At 35.4% G+C, this 27053-nt stretch overlaps 1 protein-coding gene across 1 annotated transcript in view; it reads left to right on the top strand.

The window, feature by feature from the left end:
* Nucleotides 1-14023: 14023 nt before the first annotated feature.
* The window catches only part of LOC120299781 (follistatin-related protein 4-like), a gene marked incomplete at its 5' end in the record, with an annotated part of 63432 nt that continues 50402 nt past the window's right edge, over nucleotides 14024-27053 (top strand). The window contains one exon of the mRNA XM_039324946.1: nucleotides 14024-14235. Coding sequence (XP_039180880.1) covers nucleotides 14024-14235 — 212 coding nt within the window. The remainder of the gene's footprint in view (nucleotides 14236-27053) is intronic.

The following is a 27053-nucleotide window of genomic DNA, read 5'->3' as shown; positions in this document are numbered from 1 at the left end:
CGTGAATGGAATAAAAATATTTTGGGGAATATATGTATGCAGAGTAAAAATATATGCAAGTTTTTCTTCCTTTCTTTTTTCCCCCCTCTTTCTCTCTCCTCTTCTCTCTCTTCATGCCATAGAAAAAGGGAGCAAATGGCAGAAAATGAGTATTTACTGATTAGTAAATACTGATTACTATTTAAAATTAGCAGTATCTCCAAAGATGTTGAGCAGTCATACAATTCTTATTTTATGTATCAGAATTTGCTCTTACTCTCATCTTTTCATTCTCACGCTGATCCAATGAGTTACGTAGTAACTCTTCTGGAAATCATAAAGAAGTCTGCCATTTGGTTGCAATGGTGAGTGGTAAAAGGAGTATTGTGTGAATCTATTCAATAAAAGGACACAATATTTCACTAAACAAGTTCTTCCAATCTGAAAGAAAATCATTTCCAAGTCAGCTGAATGTTTCAAAGAGACATCATTTACAACTGTGAAATGTGAGAACTCAACCAAAACTTTGATTCCTAAATTTTATATATTTGGGAGTTTTTGTATTTGGAATAGTGTGTGGGTTTTTTTTTTCTTAACAACTAAACTTATTGACCACAGAAGTACAGTGTTGTATATCTAATTCACAATACTATTGTAGGTCAACAATGCTGTGGCCAAATTAGAATGTACATATGAAGCAGAAGTTTTGGAAGTTGTTTAACCATTAGCAGCCCTATATTTTCTGTTAAGAATTGATATTCATGGTTGTGATCAAATTGAGATGATTTGTGGAGATTACATTTTTCAAAGAAGGCAGCTGTGTTGTCATAGAAACAACTAAAACGTAACTACAGGCTGTGTGATGGTAAAGGAGGCAGACAGAGTAGAAGGAAGACAGTGTGTAAAAAACAATTCAATATAAAACTGTCTTGTTGATAAAGAAGGAGCAATGGAAGACAAAAATCCTTCAACAATTGAACCTGAGCTAAGTGGTACTGATTACATGTTGTTCTGTGCTTCAGATAATGACATAACTGGTTGTGGCAACCTGCCAAGAGTTCTCAGCTACAAAAGACAGCCACCCAGTTCCCCGTTAGGATTCTATCATTTGTAGCATAAACAAATGCTACAAATGATAGAATCCTAACAGTGGCTCAGTGACTTAATGATGGTCAAGATGATGAGCTCCTATCACTCGCCTCAGCTTCTGTCCACCTAAGAGTTTGGAAGCATGTTCTGTGCAAGTAGATAATTAGATACCACTTCAGTGGGGAGATAAGCTTTGGCAAACAGTCAGATTCCTGATAGCTCTGAACCTTCCTGGTTGCAACGTCCATTTGTGAGGGAATTCCAGGAAAGAAAAGGGCCTTGGGTAACACTGCAGGAAGAGCCACTCGTCTTTCTCTCTGGTATGAGAGAGAGAGAAGCTCACCCCTTGTGGCTCACCTTGGGAAGCATGCAAGTGTTTCCTATCAATGACTGGTTGGTTGGCAAGTCAAACTACTATTCTGCCCAGAGATCACAGATACTGACGAGTAAACCATATTTGAATAAATTGTCAAATTTTTATATCCTTTGCACAATTAACCACAAGGACAGTAAAATGATCCATATCTGATCTATATGCAAGTTGGCATCTGTACTTATATTGCAACATCTAAATAATGATATAATCATGCAGATGTCATCATTGATTCTCCTGTCTACACCTCCCCCACCTACTGTTGTGTTCTTACTATATTGTACATGCAATAACAATGACTTGTAAAAGAAAAGTATAATTCAAGATGTGAGGAAAGGAAAAGAAAAACATGTGCATGTCATTACTTGCCATAGTTAGCTAGTAATGCAAGTGACAGAGAGAGAATTTACTGCTGATGGTGCTGTTTATTAAGGATATATAGCACAACCATTCAGTTCATAGGAACTTTGACTGAATCACCCCTTTGATCTTAATCTCACTATCAAATAATTGATTCCATATTTTAGATCAGATGCTTTTGAACTGATCTGATGATATGCAAACATACTCTTTTCTCCTGAATTGAATCATCATTCAGATCAATTTGATTCAAGTTGACAGTTTCAGTATGATTTGGGATGACTCACAGAGCCCCTAATGTTTATTTCATGAGACTATAGATGAAAATCCAAGGCCTTGGCCTACCTCCTTTATCTTTTGAGTGTAGAGATGTTTGTAGAGGAGGCTACAAAAGCTACAAAATTGACTTTTGTGTTGAGAAGCACTCAGCTGTGAATGTTGAGAGATCCTGAGCTAGACTTATTTTCTGGAGGGAAAGTTGACAGAATAAATTGTATACTTTTTAGCGAAAGATTAAGCATAACTCAAACAGTCATAGCCTAAAGACTTCATGAATAAATAACAAACAGAAAAGTCTTAAGATGCTAAATTCTTTGTCATGGTTAGAAATACAATCAGGCTTTTTTATGACTCAGAAAACACTGTGACTAATTTAGTGCCGAATGTACTATAAAACATTATTTGAAGCAGCATGCCTGTGGGAGGCAGAGGGCATATTACAGTAAGAGTTTGAATTATGGCAATTACAAAATATAGCTTAGATTAGTATATTTTCTTAGGATTTAAAAATAATCTTATTTTATACATACATTTGCTCAGTTATGTTTGTACACTTAGAATTCATAATGGAAATAATAAAATGGGGAAGATTTTTCATTGGTTATGACCTGAGCCTCTGAAATACTTTTCAGTCTATATAAAGATCAATATGCTGATATATAAATACATAGAAAAACAAAAATAGGTTTTCTCAATCCATGAATGTCATGCCTATAACAAAAAGTTCTGAACCTATCATTATTGATGGTAGTAGTTTTCTTGTTCCCTATTTAGCCATTCCCTCAGATTCATTGCACGAATTATGCAAACAAATTCACATAGCGAGTTGCAATGTTAGGAAGCTAAGCCAATTTGGAGCATTACAACATTAGTACTGATTCCTAGCTGCTTTCAGGAATTATTTTTAAAAATGAACCCAAAAAAATAATTAATGTGAACAAATGAAATTTTACAGAACAGGATACACAAATTCCTTATCACTGGATCACTGTTAGTTTCATATTTATTATTAATGATTTAGACAGATGCAGTTTACTTTATGAGTTGCTTTCCTGAGTGGAAGGGGCTGTAGATGCTGACAACCTGTTATCATGGCATTGAATCCAAAGAGATTCCTGCATTTACTGCAGCCCTTGAAGGGTAAAACAATGGGAGCCATAGATCCCATTGTTTCTAATGGCATTTCCCCCCCCCCAATTCTATGTGGATTTGATTAACATAAAATAGTAGCTTCAAATTTTTAATTTGCTTTCCAATATAATTCAGTGTGGAGATATTTATAGATTTGTATACATTTAGCCATGGAAACTCATTGAGAAGTTCTAGTTATTGTTCCCCAGCCCATCACTCTCATTGGGTTACTCTTGTTGCGGGGAAGTGGGGGAGAGAGAATACTTATGCTGCTGTAAATTTCTAGAGGAAAGGTGGAATGTAAATCTAATATGTACAATGTAATACCCTCTCTCTCTCTCTCTCTCTCTCTCACACACACACACACACACACACACACACACACACAGAGAGAGACAGAGAGAGACAGACAGACATATGTACTGTATATACATCACAGAATTGAATGGGATTGCACAGACATTTCTTTGGATCAATAAAAAGGCAGTGAACAAATAAAGTTTGGTTCATACATCCCTAATTAGAAATGTTTTATTGACTGCTAGAGCAGATACTGAGAAAAAAGTCTTTGCTTACATATGCCCTAAATTAGGATATAACGTACTTACTGAGACTAAAATTTAATGCAAAGTTTATGCTCCTTTACTAATTGGAGACAGAATACATTAGGAGCCTGTGTCAATCAATATAATAAATAAATGCTATGGAATAACCTTCGTTCTTTAATAAGATGCACATCTGCAGAAACCTAGAAAAAATATTTCATTGTTTCAGATATATCTGAGAGCAAATAGGAAAAATAATTAAAAAACAGTAAAATATTGTGCAAAATGTTGTATCAGGATTTTAAAGTCCAAAAAAATCTAATTAGTGATACAAAAATCATTTTCCAAATCAAATGGAATTCTGCATGTAATGTACTCCTCTTGCTGAAGAAAAGTAGAATCTATGACCCGCACTTGCTATGTAAATTATCTCTGAGCTATGCTAAATCAGTGAATTTTGTTCTGTAGATGCTCGTTCCCGGTTGCTCCCTGTAATGACCTCAATTATATATGTCTTCATTGTGAAATTATGATTGCTATTGCTTGGCTTCATATGACAGCAGAGGGAAGATTTCCATGATAAAGAAGTATAATTGGTACTATCTCACTAAATTAGCATGTAGGACTTGCTATTAAAGATTATTCCTATTAAAATCAGTGCAGTTCATAAAGACCCTGTGATTGAGTAGTAATAATAACAATAATGACAATGTAGCAACAATGGTGCATTGGGATATTGGTAAGAAATACATTTGCCTGCAAGCAAGAACTGGTAGACCACAAAATAGACCAAGATATACAAAAAGAAGCTAAAGTATTCTGGGACTTTAGAATATAAGCAGACAGGTCCGGCCACATAACACCTCTAACTTAACACTTGTCAACAAGAAAGACAAAAAAAAAAAAATCTGAATAGTAGACATGACAGTACTTTGAGACAACAGCAGAGAAGAGAAAAAATTGGAGAAATTTTGAAAATATCATTATCAATCAATTGCAAATGGCAGTTTTACATGGAACAGTCCTGCAATGCTACTGTTAACACCATCAAACAACAACAAACAACATCTGCATTTCCAGGTCCTTGGGAAAGATAGATGAAAATACAAATCCAGTTGAAACATCCTGCTGATTGTGTAACAAACCACAATAATACAACTGGGAGGAATAAAATATAATGATTATAGATCAATATAAAACGCTTAATAGTTTATACCAAGAATATTTACAAGTATATATGACTAGAGATGCATACTTGCAACATATATCCTGCCTGTATGATTTCTTTCTTAATCCTTAAATTAAGAAAAGTATCTCTCGAGTCAAGCTTGACTTCTGGTGACTTCATACATTATAACCATGTAGTTTTTTTGGCTAAATGTAGAGGCAGTTTGTCATTGCTTTCTTGAAGAATACTTTTAAACTTCTCAATCTATCCTACAGCCCTGGTGTTCCCTGTAGGCTTGTTTCTTAGATGAATTTTAGACAGACTTGGATTCTAAGCCATACAAGATCAGCTAGATGTTGCCATCTGCTTGGATACTACTGACTCACAGAGGGTCACAATAGGATCTATGCTGCTGAAATCCTAATTGCACTTGTTTGATCTTCTCACTCATCTTTAACATATGTGAGTTTGTGTTCTCCAAAAGTACTTGCAATAAATAAAAGAATGGTTGTGATTGTGTTAGCTTATATCTTTATTAGAATGCATGAGACTGGTCAGCCAATTGTGAAAGATTATCATATGCAATTTTTCTAAGAAATCTTTTTCCTTTTTCTTCTGTGAAACTCAATATTTGTCCTATTTTAAAAGGAAATATTACAACAGTACACTTGAAAGAAAGAATATGAGATAATGTTAAAAGTGATTCATAGAATCCAAATCATTCCAAAAAAAACCCCTATTATTAAGGGAACACAAAGACAAAGCCAGTATGATTCCCTCTTATGTCTTATCTCTTTAAACAAAAAGGATCTTCATTAAAGCCACTAAATTTTATGTAATTTGCTAATTGTTTTTATTCTATTAAGTGCATGTCAAATATAATTATTTTCATCAAAAGAAGAAAATGTATTTCAACTTTAAAAAATGTACTAATGTTGCATATATTAGCGGTAGAAATAAATATGTGTTGTGAATATTTAGAAATAATCAAAATAAAATGTTATAAACTGTGAATGTAATCAAATCTCAAATATGTGTGAATAACAATAGGCAGAAGAAAATCATAATCTGGCCAGATTATAGGAATCTGACACAATCTGTAATATCTATTTCCAGAGCAAAAGTTTGCATAGAGTTTCATAGTTGACCCAGAATATTTCTATACCTGGTAATTGGCTTAACTGTACAATTTTCTGCTCTTTTTAACTCATTATAAGAAAGCTACTTTCTGGTGCTTTACATATTCAGCACTTAATATTCCCTAATGAAAAGTGCACAGCTTCAGTAAATTTGATGCCTGTTTTTAAGCGGTGTGCAGCAGCGAGAGCCACTTTGGGTTAGGCCCTCAGTAAGGTCTGCAGAAAATAGAACAAAAATATTGGAAAGGAGTTGTCTGCAGATTGTGAGCAATTTGGAACAAAGTGTACACTGGGCAGAAACTGTGAAGTGTTCATATCATAAGAATATAAATAGTGGCCTCCTGAATCAGACCCCTAGCCCATTTAGTCCAGCTGTCTGTTCTCACAGTGGCCAACCAAGTACACAAGGAAGCCCAGCTTTCAGAGACAGCCATGCTGCCATCAAGAGTAACATGTATTGGTCCCCATGACTTCCACAAATTGGTCCAATCTGTTTTTGAAACCAGGAAAGCTGGCAGCCAGCACCACATCTCACGGTAGTGAATTCTACGTTTGAATTATGCAATATCCATCAGCAAGGGCATTGAAGATGAAACATGGCTGGGTCTTTCAGCATGGCAATGATCCCAAACACACCGCCCGGGCAACGAAGGACTGGCTTCGTAAGAAGCATTTCAAGGTCCTGGAGTGGCCTAGCCAGTCTCCAGATCTCAACCCCATAGAAAACCTTTGGAGGGAGTTGAAAGTCCATGTTGCTCAGCGACAGCCCCAAAACATCACTGCTCTAGAGGAGATCTGCATGGAGGAATGGGCCAACATACCAGCAACAGTGTGTGCCAACCTTGTGAAGACTTACAGAAAACGTTTGACCTCTGTCATTGCCAACAAAGGATATATAACAAAGTATTGAGATGAACTTTTGATATTGACCAAATACTTATTTTCCACCATAATTTGCAAATAAATTATTTCCAAATCAGACAATGTGATTGTCTGGATTTGTTTTCTCATTTTGTCTCTCATAGTTGGGGTCTACCTATGATGACAATTACAGGCCTCTCTCATCTTTTTAAGTGGGAGAACTTGCACAATTGGTGGCTGACTAAATACTTTTTGCCCCACTGTATATAAATATCTTTTGTCTGTATTTCGTTTCATTGGGTGACCTCTGGTTCTTGTATTTGGGGAGAGGAAAATAGCTTCTCTTTATCTATTTTATTCACACCATGCCTAATTTTGTTAGGTGAAATTTGTTCCACTCTGAATCTTCTCTGTATTCTCTATATCTGATCTGATATTTTTTTTGCAGCGGGTGCATGCTGTATCAAATCAACAGCTTCATTGAACTGTTCACCATGATTCCAAGATCTCCTCTTTCAGCTAGCTCTGCTAGCTCTGATCCTTTTAGTTTGTTTGAGTAGTTAGGATTTTCAGCACCAGTCTGCATTACTTTCCACTTGCTCATCTTGAATGACACCTGCCATTTTGACACTTATTGCCTTAATGTAATGTACCTTAGATCCTTTTGGGTTTCTTTACAGTCTCTTCTTGTTTTCAGCACTCTGCACAATTTAGTGTTATCAATAAAATTGGCTATTCCACTAGTCGTACTTGATTCCAGATCATTTATAAATATGTTTAAAAAAACAATCCTGGACTCCATTAATTATATTTCTGCATTTGAAAAATATCCACGAACCTCTATTCCTTGTTTTCTATTATTAAGCCAATTATTTATTTAGAACTGGCCCTGTCCTTATAATCCATAACTGTTAAAATTACTGCTAAATCTTTGATGAGATATTTTATCAAACGTTTTTTGAAAATCTTAATAGATGACATCTACTGGCTTGCCTTGTCCACATGTTTATCAATACTCTCAAAAAAGTAGTAGATTAGTTAGACAAGACTTTCCCTTCATGTAGCTATGTTTTGTATCCTTGAGTAAGGCAAAATGATTCCAGATGTTTAGTAAATTTATCTGAGGTAAAATTATCCAAGCATGAGGTTAATGAAGATGCCTGTTTCACAATATATGAGAAGAGGCTAATCAAGATTGCTCTAAAATTGAAGATGGCATCCTTTCAATTAATTTAGTAAAACTGCAGGAACAATTTTCTATTATTACATCTGTATTTAGAAAACTTTCAAATACAACCGATTAGTGAAGGAAGATATTGATGACAGTTCATTGAAAACAAAATGAAAAACTAATATACTTAACTTTTTTAGCAAAGTTGTGGGAATAAATGCTTTAAAGTTTGTGTGTGTGTGTGTGTGTTTTAAAAAAATCATCTCTTCTTTTTGGTAAAATGCCCTATATGATAGTTATTTAAGTATATTCTATATGCCTATAATGCTTCTGAAATTTTATACCATTTTATTTGAACTGAATATTCATACTGACTAGCATATTGATGCTTGAAAAAAAGAAAAGAGGAATTATATCCCTGGAGAGTCTGATCAGGCCACTGCCATTCAGAAGAGCAAATGTCAATTACCTGGTCTATCTTTTCTTTATATCAACCAGAACATTGATAAAGTGTTTTACTACTCAAGCAAGCCCAGACTGTGTCAGGTTCACTGATTAGTATTTCACGCTGGATTCTTAATTTCTCTGCTTATCAATAAAGGAGAAAAGAACTGAAACAGTAAAGAATAGATGACTGGATTAGCCATTGTTTCAGATTGTGTCTTTTAAAGGTTAATCAGCTCTGACACTTATAAAGAAAATTAGGTATCTTCTCACAGTTACTTTCCAAGATAGTCTAAACTTTTGTTTTGTGTGTGTCACAGAAAAGGTGGACATGTGTGATTAATTGTTCTCCAGCCAACTGCCAACTTAAAGTCTATGCTGCTTGTTTTCTTGAACTATGTCAACACTTTTGCTTTCATGTGTCTTAGTTATGTCCATGCTTTCAGATCACTTTGGACTTTTGGTGATTGTCTTGGCAATCCCTGCAGTTTTGTGGGGAAGATTTCAGAAGTGGTTTGCCATTGCCTGCTTCCTAGAGCTGAGATACGGTAGAATGGCTGGCCCAAGATCATCCAGATGGATTTATACTTAAGGTGGATCTAGAACTCACTATCTCCTGGTTTCTAGCTTGATGCCTTAACCACTACAAACCAGTTCTCAAGGCATTGTTACTGTTGTCAAAAAGACTTATTCTTTCAAGTGTTAAAAACAGTGCCTCTTATTCATGACAAAGCTTCTGTAAATTCCAGCAAGGATCTTATTTCAGGAATGTTAATTGTCTTTCTTATTTTCTATCGCAATAGTTGCTTTTCACTTAGCAATATCCACCCAGCATCTCTCTATTCCTTACAGGTAGTCCTTGACCTACGATCAATTACTGAGCGAGAAAGGTGTTAAATGAGTCTTGACCCCTTTTACGACCTTTCTTGCCATAGTTGTTAAGTGAATCACTGCAGTTCGGTCCTCAAGAAAATCTGGCTTGCTCCATTACTTGCTTGTCGAGAGCCAGCTGGGAAGGTTACAAATGATGATCACATGACTCCAGGACAGTGCAATTATTATAAACACAAGCTAGTTGCCAAGCATCTGAATTTTGATCATATGCCCATGGGGATGCTGCAATGGTTGTAAGTATAAAAATTGCATAAGTTACTTTTTTCAGTGTTGCTGTAACTTCAAACAGTCACTGAATGAATCATTGTAAGTTGAGGACTTGGTGTAATTATTTTCTAACAAAGTTACTATTGTTTATTATTTTCCTCCCAACTAGCCCTCCTCAATCATTCTCTCTATTGTCTTCTGCTACTTTTGATTTTTTTTTTCCCAGTCTGGGAAGATCATATAAAGAAAATTGCCTTTACTTCCTTCTCTTCACCCCGATCCTGCCACACCCTACTCTTCAGTTCCTTACCCTCTTCCTATTCTTTAAGTGCTGATAGTTTTCCGGCCTCATTGAAGGACACCCTTCCTCATTTTTGTTGACTCTCCTTGAGTCCCATTTGTGCTCAAATTCCAGCTTCTATCTTTGTACATGAGAGAGCTTGTCTTTTTCATTTATCATCTAACGGCCTTGTTGATCTACATCACTTAGAATTTTGCATAGGCTACTCAATTGAAATAGTTCTTTCTTTAATGCTGAATGACATTTTGGGGACCAAGTCCAATGACTTCCACTCACATTAGTTCTTTTGGATCTGAGAGATGTACTGGAGGCAGTTGGCTTTTAAATCTTTGGGAATAATTGGTGATGCTGTTTTTGAATCCTTGGAATATTTTTCTTTGCCTTCTTGGGTTTTTAATTTCAGTATTATATGGTCAATTTCAGTCCTGGGAATTTCACCTTAGAGTGGATGTCACCGAGAAATCAATCTTTAGTCCTAGTTTACTTACCATTTTTATCCCTTCCTTGTGTAAAAAGGAAAGGACTATGATTCAATCAGGGCTTCCATTATCCTGGATAATGTTCAAATTTAACCTCTTATCGACTTTTAGCTTTAAAAAAGGAGAAAAATGAACTTGTGTTTATAGGTTTGAGTATCAGAAAGGATAGCTTATGGAAAGAAGGAAATTATGATCTAAACTTAAACAAAGAGGGTAACATGTAAATGCATTTATAATCACTGTCAAAAAGATCAGAAGCCACTTCTTTGTTATCTTCTTTTTTATTTTTATTTTTTCTTTCTTTTTCTTTTATTTTCTTTTTTTACTTATTCACTATTCTTCCTTATTTTCTTTGTTTCTTTTCCAATATACGTATTGTTTTTGTCTTGTTAAAATATTCTTCAGTAAAAGTTCAGTGGTTAGAATGTAGTATTGCAGACCGATTCTGTCCACTGCCAGGATTTCGATCCTGACTGGTTCAGGGTTGGCTCAGCCTTCCATCATTCCAAGCTCAGCAAAATGAGGACCCAGTTTGTTGGGGGCAATATGCTGACTTTGTAAACCACTTAGAAAGTGCTGCAAAGCACTATGAAGCAGTATATAAGTCTATTGCTATTGCTATTAATACCTTTCTCCATCCTCTGATTTTAGTCTGGAATAATGTCATTCGGGTGGTTCTGGGCCTAGTATGTTCATTACATGTCTGCATAGGGCTCTGCACTGGCTCCCCATTTGAATCAGAGCCCAGTTTAAACTATTGGTGTTTTTGTCTTTACAGTCCTCCAATCACAGACTTGTTCTTCTGAATGTCTCTATACATTTTTTTTTCATTCCTTCTGTTCCTTTCAGCAATACAATCTTCTTTCAATTCCATTTCAGGGTCATGGTCTTCATGTTCTGAGCCTGTAGGGACCTACTTTAATGACTCTGGAATCTATTCCATTTTCTATGGACACTGATAGATTTAATGTGATTGGAACTGCCATATCTATGCTGTAGACCTCCAGGTGACCACAAGATAACTTCATGTGTTAATAATTTTCTGTATCTCTTGACTTCCCTCTATTGGACAGGTGAAAATTAGACAGCTGTGATATGCATGATTTCTAGAGATACCTTTCTCCTGAAGTCCATATATTTGCTATATTGTTTGCATGTCAACCACAGACTAGATCAGTATTGCATCAGAGGGTATGTGATAATAAACTTATCATCTTAAATATCATATTAATGGGCTATTAATGTGAAAGTTCCATTTGGAGCATTTAACTGTTGCATAGTATAGAGTCAAGAACAGATACAGTATCTAGGGAATGACAGAGCTATAAATGTTTCAGATTTGACAATGTTGCTTTATTACTTCATCACTTCTCATTATATTTAGTTAAAATGCTTAATAATAATTCTCTTCCACAGACAGTAAATTTCACCATCAATAACTTACCTGTTCATGTGGCAAAGCTGGTTGGCATATTTTACAACAGTTATGTATGCAAATGATAATGCTATTATTGTGGGGTTTTGATGGGATAAAATGTAAAGATATCACAATTTTGGCTATATTATTTTTCTTTTTGGTGGTATTAATCAGAATGTAGTGCCAAGTAAAAAACTTTGGATATTCTATAGATTTAGAAGACTGGTAAAAATTATGAGATAGAAATATTAAATTGACTACAGCAGTCTCATATAAAGAAAATCTGTATAAAATGTTTTATAGATGGCATATGACACCAATAAGATTAGCGAAAATCTTTAAAAATACTTCAGATAATTGCTGGAAATGCAAACAAAGGCCAGGTACTTACTATCATATCTGGTGAATATGCCCTAAAACATATGGGTTAAGATACATATATGGTTGGAAAAGATGATTAAAAGACAGATATAATTTAAACCAGAACTGTTTTTGTTAGGAATATTAGGATCTAATTATGAGAAGGAAAATGAATACTTAATATTGCATGTATTGACAGCAGTGAGAATAGTATTTGCCCAATGCTAGAAAAATGAAAACTTACCAATGAAAGAGGTCTTAATTAAGAAAATCTTAGAATGTGCAGAAATGGATAGATTGACTTTAGAGATTGAAGAGAAAGAAGATTCAGTTTACTTTAGAACATGGGATAATTTTTACCAATGGTTAGGAAAATGAACTAGTGAGAAATGAATGTGATATGTTATTTTGAATATATATTAGTAAGAAGAATGATATGTATTGACCAACTGATACTGTTTATGATTATCATTTATCACATTTACTACAGCTATTTACCATTATATCAATTATTGTTAACCAAACATATGTACTCGGACAATAGTCTGTTTGCTAAAGATTGAAAATGGTATTGGGGGGTAACCCCAATGTTGATCCCAATCCTGTCCTAATCTTAGTCCTGATCCTAACCCTAACCTAAACCTTAATCCCCATCCCGATCCTATCTTATCCCCAACCCTATAAAACTCAATAAAATCTTTAAAAAAAAGAATGTAATGCCAAGTAAAAAAAATTTTTAAAAAACCCTAAGACCACTTCATACAAAGCAGTTAAAATGGAATAGAATACCATGTAATTAGAATAGAATGGAATGGAATTAGAAAAGAATCATGATGAAAAATATCATTTTCTGATGTAAGAGGTCATGGATGACTGTTTACTCAGTAGGCATTGCACTGTCTATCTTAATAAAGCTATCATATACACATATGGATAACCAGTCCACGGAGAAGCCAACATTTTAATCAAAATACCTTGAGAGATATGCAACCTGCAGAAAAGCCAACCCGCTTTTTTTCATGGTATTTTGGTTAAAAATTTGAAGAACTGTTTATCTATGGATAAATTCATCTGCAAGTATAACTGGAAAATACGGTACATTAAAAATATTGTCATATTCTTGCAAATAAGTCTATCCATGGATAATTGAACCAAATTTCTGGAATATAATATGGGATCTAGAATTCTCAATGTACATTTGAGTGTACAATATACAACATTTTCCTGGTTATTATTTACTTACTTACTTACTTACTTACTTACTTACTTACTTACTTATTTAATCCAGATCATATATGTTATATATGACTTTTCCCCCAAGGGTTTGATCCAGCTGAAGAAAAGCACCTTTGGATGATTTTATGATTGTGTTTTGTTCCATTTTATATTTTACATATTGGGTATGTTTTAAATATTAGGTGGGATTTCTTTGCTTTATTGCAAATGTTTGATGCATGGTGCCTAAAATCATACTGTTTTAGTTGGGTAGTCCTACCAATCAGACATACAGATGATGATAGATAGATAGATAGATAGATAGATAGATAGATAGATAGATAGATAGATAGATAGATAGATAGATAGGGTTTTCACATTCTTAACCTGAGAAACAATTAGTTCAAACAGGTGTGCCTGTCAGCATTGCAAAAGAAAGGTATATGCTAATCATTTTAATATGAATTTAATTTCTGTAGGCTAATAAGACTGATATTATCTTATGTCTAACAACCTTGAGGATTATCTGATGGGCAGGGAGTATTTGGGTTTATATTTGGGGCAACCGACATTTTAGCTATTACTGAAACTCCTTAATCATTTTTATTTAGTAGATAGTAAAAAGAATAAATTGCCTTTTGTAATTATTTTCACAGAGGTGGTTCAACTCATACTCCCCGAAGAGCAGAAAGTCAGCATTACCACAGTAACTGTTGGACTAAGCACTGTATTGACTTGTGCTATACACGGACCTCTGAGGCCTCCAATCATCTGGAAACGCAATGGGATTATGTTGAACTTCTTGGATTTGGAAGATATCAATGTAAGTCTTAAGTCTTCTGTCATAATCATGACTACATTGGAGAAATTAAAGTATGAATTTACATTCTCCCAGGATTCACACATTATTTGAATATAAACTGTATATTCTCCCTCAGGGAAAATACATTCTCAATAGTAAAAATTAGTTTTTGTGGGAAATTTTGATTTTTCAATCAGTTTTAAATGTGGCAGTTTTTATATTTTCAACTTTAGTGGCATACTGTGTAAAAATACAGTATATATCGTGCTTATGTATAATCATGGTTATAGGATGAAAGAAGATTTCCTCAGAATTTTTTGCTACCTTATATATACTAAAAAAAACTCTAAGCATAGGATAAACCAGAAACTAGAAAGAGAGTTCCAGTTTTGAAAAGACAAATACTGCAAAAACCTTTGTTCCCTAATTTTCCCAACACTGAAAATGCTGTATCGGGAAGAGGATGGGAAAAAAGATGTGGTTGGATCTTAACAGAGACATGCTGGGAAAAGCTTTAAATTTATCAGACTCAAACTCATCAAACCAGGGGGTAAAAAAATCAGACCAGCCTTTGTAATGAAAATAAATAACTATAAAAGCCTGGATAGGAATAGAAAACAAGTATGTATCATTGGGATAGGTAAGATTATCTTGTGAAATGCTCCCAGTTGGTATTCTGTTTGGACAATAAGTTTTTGATAAAGTAAGAAGAACAAAAACACAGTTGATTCAGTTAAATGCAGCTTATCTTCCATAAAACAGATGTTTTACGTTGTTTAAAATAGCTGTTCTTTTGGATAAGGAAAATACATGTTCAAATAGTGTGTGTATGGTATGTGTGGGGGACAGAGTATGAGTGTGCATGAGTGTGTGTGTGTGAATTTGTGTGTGTGCATTAGATCTTAAATACTTTTTTGGATGAGCATTCAAATTTTTTGATAAATTAGTTGTTCTTTATTCTCATCAGTTTGTTCCACTGATGAGTATTATATACCCTCCAGAGAAGTCATTTTGTGAACAAGTGACTCTTTCCTTCATTTTCTCCTTGCTTAGAATATGCAAATGGGCCCTGCTTTCAGGCTGTGCTTTAGGAAGGTGTGGGAGATCCAGTCCTGATTCAGATTTAATATGGTGACAATCAGATTTAAAACTTTGCTCAATTTTGATCCAGATTCAGCCATTTCTTCCTGCTGTTTACTAGATCAAATTGTTCTAGTATTCATTTCTTGATGACATCAGCGGTAGGATACATCTGCTTTACTGATTTGTAAAGAGAGGACTTTTAACAGGCTGCTGTAGACCAGTAAGTTCCTTCCATTGACCTCTGTTAACTCTTCTAAATTGGACTAAAAGTCACGTTGGACAATCCAGCAGTTGGAAATAGTGCTTTATTTCTCTTCTGCTAAAGCCCAATTCTGCATTACTCAATGATATATTTAAAGGCATAAGAGGAAACTATGCTTCTTAATACAGTTGAAGTCAGTTAATTACATTGTTTCTATTCCCACCCTTTTAGGATGCCTCAAGCAGCAACTCAATTGCATTTTTCTACTTTGCACAATAAGGCTAGCAATTTAGTTAATTGGAAGCATAACAGGAGATTAATTGTACCTTTTAACTGCAAGAAAATGTCCTTGCTTCTAGCATGATTTAATCACATACAAGTTTAGAGACATTTTTGGACATTTTTTAAACAAGCATACTGTCAACTCTACAAATGAGCATGGCTGCAGCCATTTTTCCTACTCATTTTCGGTTGCCACATAGAATGGGGGGGGGGGTTGCCCAGGTGTTTCTCTAGTCAAACTAATCTTTTGTCCTGTGGGAACCAAGGACATCAGCTACTCCTGAGACTGAAGGCTGGGCATTGCATAAAAAGCCTGCCGAGAAGATGTATTGGGGAACGTAGTTGCTTGCATAGTTCTATACTTTTGTATTGGGGAATTGTTAAGTGTGTTTCCAGACTTGGTTTCACTTTTTTTTTAAATAGTAGACTTGGTTTCACTTTTGATGTGCCGATACTTTGTAACTAATAAACTTGTTCTTTGAGAAATGTGCAAGCTTCGGAGTTCTGCTTTATTTGTCTCTGTTTGTTGGAACCAAGACACATACATTGTGTTTCAATTGAAATAATGTTCTATCAGAATTTAACAGGCAGCTGTCAAATAATATCAAAATAAGAAAAAGGTTGTGGCAGAAAAAATCTAGTATTGTTGGGCCCCACATCCATGTCTGTCCTGAACAGAGATAGACAGGTATGTGACATGCATCAAAATAAATATTGATAACTATGATATTTGGCAATGAAACACCAATTCTAAATGTGAACAAAAATTAAAATTAGGAGATTAATTATTTTTTGGTGGCCTGCTGCTTTTCTGCTCTATTTTGACTGGCAATTAAAATTAATCATTTTTCTCTACTTAATGAGAGACTTATAAGCTGCATAGTAATTTCTGTTATCTACCAAGACCTGAATATTTTCATCACATAACTCTTCTGAAAGTACCATCTGAATGATTCATATAATTAATTCATTTTATCCTTGTCCCTAATATTCAAGGTTGCCTAATTAACAAAATAATATTTAATACTAATGAAACCATAGCTACTTGGGATGCATTTTAAAAGAAAACACTTTTAATCATATATACATTTTATTACACTTACAACTCACATTTTCTCCAACCTTACAGTGTTTAATGCAATGGTTATTCATACTGTTCATTCTTGTGAATATAATAGTGTGCATGAGAATGCATGAGAAACAAAAATGATTTTAAAAATAAATAATGGAAAGCTCTTGTAATTTAATGTGTTTCTCATTTTCCTGAAAGGAAATTTTAAAATACCTTTTAAACATGTATAGTTTACTACGGAAATGTCTAACAGCTAAAGAAGGATGGATCAAATTATTTCAGGTCCATCTCAGTTTCATATGTGTTTATTCATAAATTCATTCTGCATTTTCAACATTTCCTACTCTATAATGAAGGAGCCCTAGTAAAAAATGATGGCTCTCTTGATAATTGAAATCATAAGCTGCATGTTGTTAAATAAGCTATTGTATCTTAAGTCTTGCATCTCTCAGGAGATGGGATAAGATCACTGGAGAGAAGAAATAGTAGAAACTTCAAGGGATAAATGAATCTCATGAAGGGCATTCAGCTCCTTTGAATAGACTTTTCCAGTTTATTTTTAATGTTTCAACTTCAGTTTTTATTTCAAAAGTTTACCACTTGGTTGGCCTTGCCTGCTCCTGGGGCCTATGTTGTCTTCCCTCCCTTCCTATTTACATTTTCCCCATTTTGGATAGCACTGTCGCCTTCGGTTTAAATGGCGAATTACCCTATATCAGGCTGGAGACTTTAAAAGATAGTATAGCAAAACTAGCACCTAGATTGCTAAGAAAGAATTGTATTCACAATTCAGAAATAAATTTCAATCATTCTATATCTCATCTCTTACATATATCTGTCTCATAGGACAATAGAAAATTGGTGGATGATGACCTCCACTTGGCTGCTGTAGAAGAACAAAGCTTTGGTTCCATTGGGGCTTTACAGAATCTCCCTAGTGATCTGCTAAAGGCCTAGCCTGAAAGACACCTATGTAAAAGCCTTCCTTAAAGTAATCTAAACCAGATACTGGGAGAGACTTTTTTGTTTCTTAAAACAGAAAGAAAATGTGACTGTATCACAAGGGCATCTCTATTGGCATTCCATTGAAGAAAATGATATCTAATATTTTCTCTGCTTCAAGAACTAAGCTCCCCTGTTGAAGGAAAGAGTACAGTATATGTTAGGCAGTTACTAAAATGGTGGATAGATATGTACCACATGCAAGTGTCTTATAAAAGAGATGTATAGTTATTTGCAAGAGATGCATTTTACTGTTTGTTCGGCATCAATTGACCACCCAAAAGGACACTTTCCTCTGTTTGCTTATGCTTGATGCTAGGATAAATCATAACCAAACATTTTGTTTTCTTTTCTTTTCACAATAATCAACCAATCTGTCCAATACTCCCTAAGGCAATCTTGATGTGAGAGATAAGTGCCATGTCATCAATATCTATTAGAATTGAGATTTTATATCCATTAAGTAAATGGAAGAGAAGGCTTGTGTAGATCTGGGAATGCATCGTAGAGTTCTCAAAGGTTAGTTGCATTAACAGTCCTATTATCTTGGCCACTGAGCTCACTCTGCTAATTTTTACCACTGAATATCCAGTGTATCAGAGAGATGATGAAGCAGTAATTGCCCAACCCAAAATAGTGTTTCATCCCACAATTTACAGCATTTTCTTACCAACAGGACATGAACTTTCCTCAGGCCAAGTTCCATATGTCAATCTTTTGAGACAGTCCAGACAGAAAATCAGAATCATGGCCAACACTGCTTTTATTGTATGGTTACAGCAATTGAATCTGCTAGTCTGCCTCCCTCTGCCTTTACTTTCCAGAGAACTAGGGAGGGTCCCTTCTGAGATCCCTTTTCCACCCCCATCTCTTCTTTGGACTCAGATTTCTTTCGTCAGACTCCTATTTAAGGTGTGGTTCTATCTCCTGTCTCCCAATCCCATTACTTCATAATAATTTACTTGAGGCTCACAGATCTATGATTACATATGGAGATCTACAAACAGAACCTTATACTGAACAGAATTAAAATATGTTAGTGACGGATGACTGAAACTGGCCTTATAAATGAGTTGTATATTCTGCACCAACATTTCCCTAAAGCCTTCCTGCAGCTGTCTGCAATTGCTCTATGAATTTAGAAATAGCTGGACCAGAAGAAGGCTTATGAAAGTGGGTGCCAATATGCTTTGGCTTAACCTTTGCTTGAAGCCATTGACTGCTATACTTGCTGACAAAAATGAGCTTGATGGGTGGGATCTCTGTTATATTCTGAGTGAAAGGGATTTGGAAGGCCTACAGAGAGATCTGGCCACCTGAAAATACCACATCCTCATAGCAAGATGTGTTTGTATAGTGAGTGATACATGGGGAATTTACCTGGTTCTTTGTTGCTCACTCTAGGAATGTACTAAATTCTAAAAACCTTTGCATTCAACCCAACCAGGGATTTTATTTTGTTTATATATCAGGCTCCCTCAGATTTGAAACACAGATGGCTAAATTACAGTTAGTAGATTGGCAGCAGCCTGAGTGCTGAGTCAAATTATAACATTCAACCATGATGGCTTTACACTCATGTAACATATTAACTAATCCCAGACTGACATAATAAATTATATGCGTGGTTAATTTGTTCCAGGCAAGATTGCATCATTTACTGAAGAGCCATGGTGGTGCAGTGGTTAGATTGCAGTACTGCAGGCTAATTATGCTGACTGATGGCTGACAGTAGTTCAGCAGTTCGAGTCTCACCAGCTCAAGGTTGACTCAGGCTTCCATCCTTCTGAAGTCAGTAAAATGAGGACCCAGAATGTTGGGGGTAATATGCTGACTCTGTAAACCGCTTAGAGAGCACTGTAAAGCTGTATATAAGTCTAAGCCCAAAAGCTGTCTTTTGGATTTGCTGAATAATAGCTTGTTAATTGTTTGGGGACTTCTTTGGGACAATTCCCCAAGAAGGAAACTCTCAATCTGCAAGTGGAACTATGAACCACCTCACTACTTTTCTCATGGTACATGCTTTCTCAATATTCTTAGCTACTATTTCTAGCATCTCTAATACTGATTTCAAAGTATTTAGATCAATAGGTTAGCACTATCCTGTACAATGGACCTGAAAACCACTTACAAAGCCAATTTATAGGTTCCAGGCTGTCTTGTTGTTAAGACTGCCTTTAATAATGGTTTGAAGGTTATTTGGCACACTGGGAATGGTAGTGAGCCCCAGATTTTAGTAGCCCAATTCAAGATAGTTATTACTTGTTGACTGCTACCTTACATAATGGATTGTAGAATTCACTGGTTGTGGAGTTGGCTTTCCTGATGGCAAGTCACCTGGAAATTGGTGATGGGCAAACTGTGCTCTACAATATTTTCCTTAGATATATTCTTTTCCTAGGAATTGCTTTTGTTTATTTTAATCAGTGTATGATTCTTTCCCACTTTCTTCTAATTTGTATGACCACCTTCAACCTACATAGCCAGGGAGAAGGATCCTGTGGCAGGATAGTTTTTCTGTGGTCTTATTCTATTTGATAATTTCACAGGTGCCAGACAAAATTACTGTGCAAAGGTTTTTTATCCACTCAGCCAGTTACTGAAACACTGGAATAAGCATTGTTTTCTTTTTCTGTCCTGTTTAGCCTCCAGCTGCCTTCTTCATACATAAGCAGAAAGAAGTATCAGCAAAAGTGCCTGTGTGCATTGTCACCACTGCACAAAGCAAAACTAGACACTCTGTGGAGCCAACAGTTTGGTCTTTGCTTACACCAACCAAATATGAAAAGGAGTATTTGAAAATTAGCTTGCCTCATAAAGGCATAGAGCAGACATGTCCAACTTGCGACGTCACATGACATCGCGCAACGTATCAAAGCTTTTTCGCCGTTGCCAGCAATGGGGTGGGCACACCTCCGGTATGATGAAACTGGCCCACAGGCCGGCAGTTTGACACCCCTGGCATAGAGTATAAATATCAAAAAAGAAAATTGCCATAGGAGAAAAAGAGAAAATTACTCACATTGAAAATCAAGATAAATATCCTCTGTATTTTGGTAGGAAATAATCACGCTAAAAAGATTATAGATATTTATCAACTGACCATCTACACACTTTTTAATCTGATTCTTTTTTTAAACTACTAGTACCAATGCTTATTGTCTTTGTTACACAGAATATAGTGGAATTTGCTGTAGTGGGATGAATCCTACCATAAGGCAAATTCTCTAGCAAATTTATCATGATGGCCAAGGAATAATGAGCCCTTTTTATTATGTGGAACTGATTGTTGAGAATAGGGTGGGAAGTACAAGAAATTAATTTTGTTCTTTCCCATAAAAATAAACAGTTGCCAAGCCAGGCTTTTCCATAAAAAAAAAAGTTTATGAGCTTTCCATAAAAGAAATTGCACAAAACATAATCAACCAACTGCTGCAAATGAGGTGAAACAGACAGCAAATTTGAAATTCTCTTTTTTGAAATCTCTCTCCCTTCCAAGAAATTGTGATTTGCAAACTTTATGGCCTCATCACAAGGTCAGTCTGACATTAGCCCAAACCAGTTAGTCATTTAACCTAATATTCTCTTCCTTCCTTCACTGCCATTTAACATAAACACAAGGTTTTCTCCTTGTTTTTAGCTGAGCTCCAGCTGAGCATGAATTCTGCACATAATGCAGAATAGGGCAATTTCTAATATTCTAATAAAACTCACTTAAGACTCTAATTTGACTTGTATCCAATTCTCTGCCTCACTGTGCTAGAAAGGGCAATATGTTCTTTCCAAAAAAAGAGGCATTTTTAAATAACATGTTTCATGTTTGTTTGTGCAACATATTGGTAACGATAGTGAGAGTGGACACAGTGATCCTTACTAGTTGTCCCAGTTATAGCTTTTGGAACAGCTGATTGTATCTCAGGAAATGGAGATACAGTAGCTTGATACATACTTACTTCCATTGCAATAACAACTCATTCTTTGTGATAAAGTATGTGACACCCTTTGTAAACATCAACAGATTTCTTTTCAGTTCGTCATCCTCATTCCCATTTTTGTATGAGTGCTTTTCAGTGACTTCCTTTCTCTAACTTTCCATTTCTCCTTTCCCATCCCATTGGTTCCCTTTCATTCCTATCATAAAGTAGTCCAGTATTCAAGCAATTCCACTTAACCTTTTCTCTGTGCTCATGGTTTCCCTTGTAGGTTAGGAATAAGGAGAACTGTATAACACAATGCTCCCACTCCCAAATCTTTCAGGATACCATGCTTGATAAAAAGGATGGATACATGATCTTCTTCCTGCTTCTGCCAAAAGATCTTAACAAACACAACTAAAATGCCATTTTACTGTTATATGTGTTGGATTAAATCTGACTGGAACAGAATCAGTCTGGTATAGGCAGTGGTGGGATTCAAATATGTGAAAAACCAGTTCTCTGTGTGGATGCTGCTTTCAGAAGTCCATTCTGGGCCTGGGCAACAAAAAATTAGCCATTGGTTCTGCCGAACTGGTGCGAACCGGTTGAATCCCACCACTGTCTATATCATTCTGTATGTTCACTTCTGTAAGAACACTTGTAGCACTATGGTTGTCTTTCTAATTAAAAAAAAAGCCATGTCTCCCATTATTTCTACCTGACCTGAAGGTTTTGTCCCATTGTTTAGTTAGTATCATCTGATGAATCCTAGGAAATCCACATTCTCTATTGTACCATCTGCCCCCCCCCTTATAAGCCTTTAGATATTCTGACAAAAATCCTGCTGTTTTCCCCAAACTCCATGTTAACTTGGTCCTGTGCACACTTGAAATCTTTTGCTTATGATACGAGTTTCCTCCATTACGTGTTGTTTTTTTGGAATTGTTTTCTTATTTTTAGGCATTGTACTGATTTTAATTATACACCAATCATTTTTCAGTTGGGCCAGCCTTATAAATTGAAATAAATAATTGTTCCAGATTACTTTTAATTAAACTGTCTACTGGCAGATAAAAAAAAATCTCATATCAAGTAGTAAAATTCAGTTTATCTGGTACCATACTTTTGTAAGGAGAAGCAAAAAGTATGGGAAGGTAGTAATCAGTTGCCTTCATTTTATTGTGAATAGTTCTATTTTATATTGATTTTATGAAATTTTATAGTTTGTATATCTTTTATCTTGTATTACCTTTTGGAACAATGTACCAACACTTTTATATTTGTCTGTTACACTAATAAATTTTAATGCAAAAAACAGTATCATCTTTAACTTCTTTTTAAACTTCAACGGAGCATTTCTTATTTGAAATGGTTTAGATTTAAAATATCCAGCATACCATTTCTAGTCACATCACAGAATGATTAATAAGTGATCAACGCAGTGGTGGAAATGCAGTTTAGAAATTGGAACAAAAAATTGTTTTAGAGTACAAAGGTCCTTCTTCAAGTTTTGCTAATTATTTTCTAAAAGAATTTCAGACAAATTCTGCCCGGCTGAGACGTAGATTTTTCAGCTCAGCAAACTAGATCATATTCTTCTTCCTTTGCATGCCATGTTTCCTATCAAATGTGCTCTGATGCTCTTAAAATTTCAGCCATTAACTTGGCAATTATTGGTAATTACTGCTAATAAAAACGTTTGACCATAAATGTATTTATAATCTGACAAAAATGTTCATGTCACCCTTTAAATATGCATTTATCCAATGTTAAAAGCCAATTTTATTTGGTGGTCATGCAGAGAGATAAAAGCATTTTGGATCAAAGTATGGTGGAATATCCAGAGAATTCTTAGAAGGAGGGTAAAATTTACTCCGCAATTATTTTTGTTAGGTATTGTTACAGATTGTGATACAAAGGAGGTTGTATTGATGTTAAATTTGATCACAGCCGCTAGGCTGTTAGTAGGACAATATTGGAAGAAGGAATCCTTGCCTACATTGCAGGAATGGTTTCTTAAAGTAGCTTATCTGGCGGAAATGGCAAAGATCTCGGCTTTCTTAAAGCAACAAACGCAAGAGAAGTTTCTTGCTGTTTGGGATAAATGGATAAAATTTATACAATTTAGATTGGGTATACAAAAATATTCTATAGTTTTTTCATAAGTTTTATTTTTATATATATTATAGATAATCTTTTTATATATATAAATATAAAGTTCTTAATTTAATTTTTATTTTTACTTTTTAAGCCTATATTCTGCTCTGGGAAGCTCAGGGAGGGGGGGGAAGGGAGGGGGGGGTTTTGGGAGGGGTGGGGTTTTTTTTTTTCTTTTATATATGTATTGTTTAGTTTTATTTTTTTCTATATGTTGTCTCTTGTTTTGTATTCTTTTTTCTTTTTTGTAAAATTTATAAAACTTTTAATAAAAAAAAAAGCCAATTTTAGTAAGGAAAATATTAAGGTAAGACAGCGGGGTATAACTCAGATGAAATCTCTACTTCTATGGAGGAGATATAACCCATACTATGAAACAAAAGATTCATGCAGACTCATCCATGATAATTCCAAGGAAGGGCAATGGGAAAATATATCATGAATGCACCCACAGCTTCAATTTTCATTTGTTCAGGTCAGTAATGTCCACTTTCCCCCTTCTAATAGGAGTATTCTCCATTAGCAGCGTTGTTACAAAACAGCATTCAGAATAATGTAGAAACACAATAGTATGATGTATCTGTGGCCCACATCAACTCCGTCAAACTTCTATAGATTCAGAATAACAGATTTGGAAGGGACTTTGGAGGTATTCTAGTCTAACTCTCTGCTCAATCAGAAAACCTTATATACTTCAGACAAGAGGCTGTTCATATCTTCTTAAAAGCCTCCAGTGTTGGAGCACCCACAAATTCTGGAGGCAAGCTGTTCCACGGATTAATTGTTCTAACTGTCAGGAAAATTCTCCTTAGTTCTAGGTTGCTTCTCTCCATTGCTTCTTGTTCTGCTTTCAGGTACTTTGGAGAATAGCTTGACTCCCTCTTCTTTGTGACAGCCCCTTCGATATTGGAACACTGCTATCATGTCACCCCTAGTCCTTCTTTTCAGCACTGTGTTGGCTTTTTGGGTGGCTGCAAATACTGCTGTCTCATATTTAAGTGATTGTCCACTAGGGCTTCAAGATCTTTCTCACAGTTACCACTATTAAGCCAGGTGCCACCTATTCTACACCTGTACATTTGATTCCATCTTTTTCTTTTACCCACATTTGTCCTCCAATCTTCTCAGTGTCACTTGCGCTGAAAGTCACTGCCACAGCTTGTGCTTTTGTGAGAATGAAATAATGAACAGCTGTAATACAAAATCTAAACAAGGTTTTGTATTACAAGTGTTATTTATTTCCATTCTCACAACCTAAAATAGATTTTGTATAGTTTTAAAAATAAATCATCAGTGTAGTGGTTCAGGTGGTTTGGCTGGGAGCACAGATAGACCTTGGTTCTACTCCATTCTCAGCTGGACAGGGGGGGCAATTATTGATCTCTCAATCAAATCTATCTTGCAGGAATGTTTCTAAAGAGAAAAAATAGGAGGGGAAAGACCTGTGCTTGCCAACCTGAACTCCTGTATGAAAGAATACTACTATTACAGTTGTATCGGGACAAGCAAAGCACTTCTGGGTTGAAAGGATTAGCCAGTGAGATCTCCATTGTCCAGGGGAAACCCAGTGGGACCTCCTTTCATGTCCCCATTAAGCTGCCTATCAAAGTGGTACCCATCTATCTACTCACCCGCTTTCTCACCTGCTAGGTTGGCAGGAGCTGAAGCAAATGACAGAAGCTCATCCCATCCCATGGCAGCAACCGAGTCGCAAAAGAATACTGAATATAAAAAAGCCCCAACTCATTTCAGATCTCATGAAGATTGGGAGTTACTCTCTTTTTTTGCACTAGTGAGCAGAAATAATTCCACACTTTTCTGAAAAGCTGGCTTCTTCAAAGCCTCTGATTAGGAGAAGAACCCTGCTATTTCTAAGTTGCAAAGGTGTCCCAATTGTTCTGCTCCGCAAAAGTAGTTTGTGCACAGGTGAAGCAGATACAAGGGAGCCACTATTCTCAAAGCAAGACAAGTTGACCCCACTGGCACCAGCTAAGGTCATGGCATAAAATAGCACCTCACCAAGAAGACCCACATTGCTATGTGTAATTTGGGAGGAGAAACCAATAAGAAGCATTTAAATGAAGCATTGATCAACCTTACCTGCTGAAGGTCCACCAATTGGTAAAGTCAGGTACCCGATCCATTCTTAAAGTAAATATCCTGAACTGTAAAAAAAAAAAAAAAAAAAAAAGAGAGAGAGAGAGAGAGAGAGAGAGAGAGAGAGAGAGAGAGACCCAAATAGAAAATACTGCTTTTGAAAAACAAATATCTGCAAGGAATCATGAAAGGAAATGTGATATGGAAAAGATATCTGACAGCCAGCCAGATATAGTTTTGTTTCTTAAATTGTCTGTGGATTGCAGAGGTTTAAAGGATTACAGAATACAAAAGCTAGCCGAGATCAATCTGGAACACTAGTTTTTAAACTAACAAAGCTTGAAAGCATTTTGGGATCATTTCAGCAATATTTTTTCCAAAGGTATTTGTAAAGTGTAAAAGCAACTCGCCAGAGGATACAAGCTTTTATTTCAGCGAAGAAAAAGTGAAGCAAATCAAAGAAAGGAGCAATTTGCCATCTGACACTATAAGAATATGTCACTGAAGGAATACAGGAGCATGATTTTCTAAAAAAATAAGGATTCTGTCTAAGCCATAAGCAATTTTACTGTACATAATGCTATACAGGACAGATTTTGCATAGGGTTATGAATGGATAAAAATCTGTTGATTTTGTTCCCATTTCCTGGGATTCTTTAACTAGAACTTTGATGTTGATATGTATCTTAAAGGACAATTGCACACATGCAACACTTCGGAACTGGAATTCAATAATATGTAATGGCATTGTGTAATCATATAAGGATTCAAAATCATCTCAATTTGTCTGGGCTAGGATACATTTTGATCTCTTATCTTGTTCAAAACTAGTGAAGAAGCCACACTGATTCTGATTATCCACAAAACTGCATATAGAATATTTGCTACCTATAATATTTAATCCAGAATAATCCACATGCAATCTCAGGAGTTGTAGAATTGAACTCATACCCTTATATAAAAAACTTGTCCTTGCAAAACCAATATAGTAAGGAAGCTAAGATACTGGTCTAGAAATAGGAAAAAA

Source organism: Crotalus tigris, unplaced genomic scaffold (genome assembly GCF_016545835.1).
Source record: "Crotalus tigris isolate CLP2741 ecotype Arizona unplaced genomic scaffold, ASM1654583v1 scf7180000024310.2302065, whole genome shotgun sequence".
Taxonomy (NCBI): domain Eukaryota; kingdom Metazoa; phylum Chordata; class Lepidosauria; order Squamata; family Viperidae; genus Crotalus; species Crotalus tigris.
The sequence above is the reverse complement of the archived record's forward strand: the minus strand, read 5'-3'. Positions and strand labels throughout refer to the sequence as shown.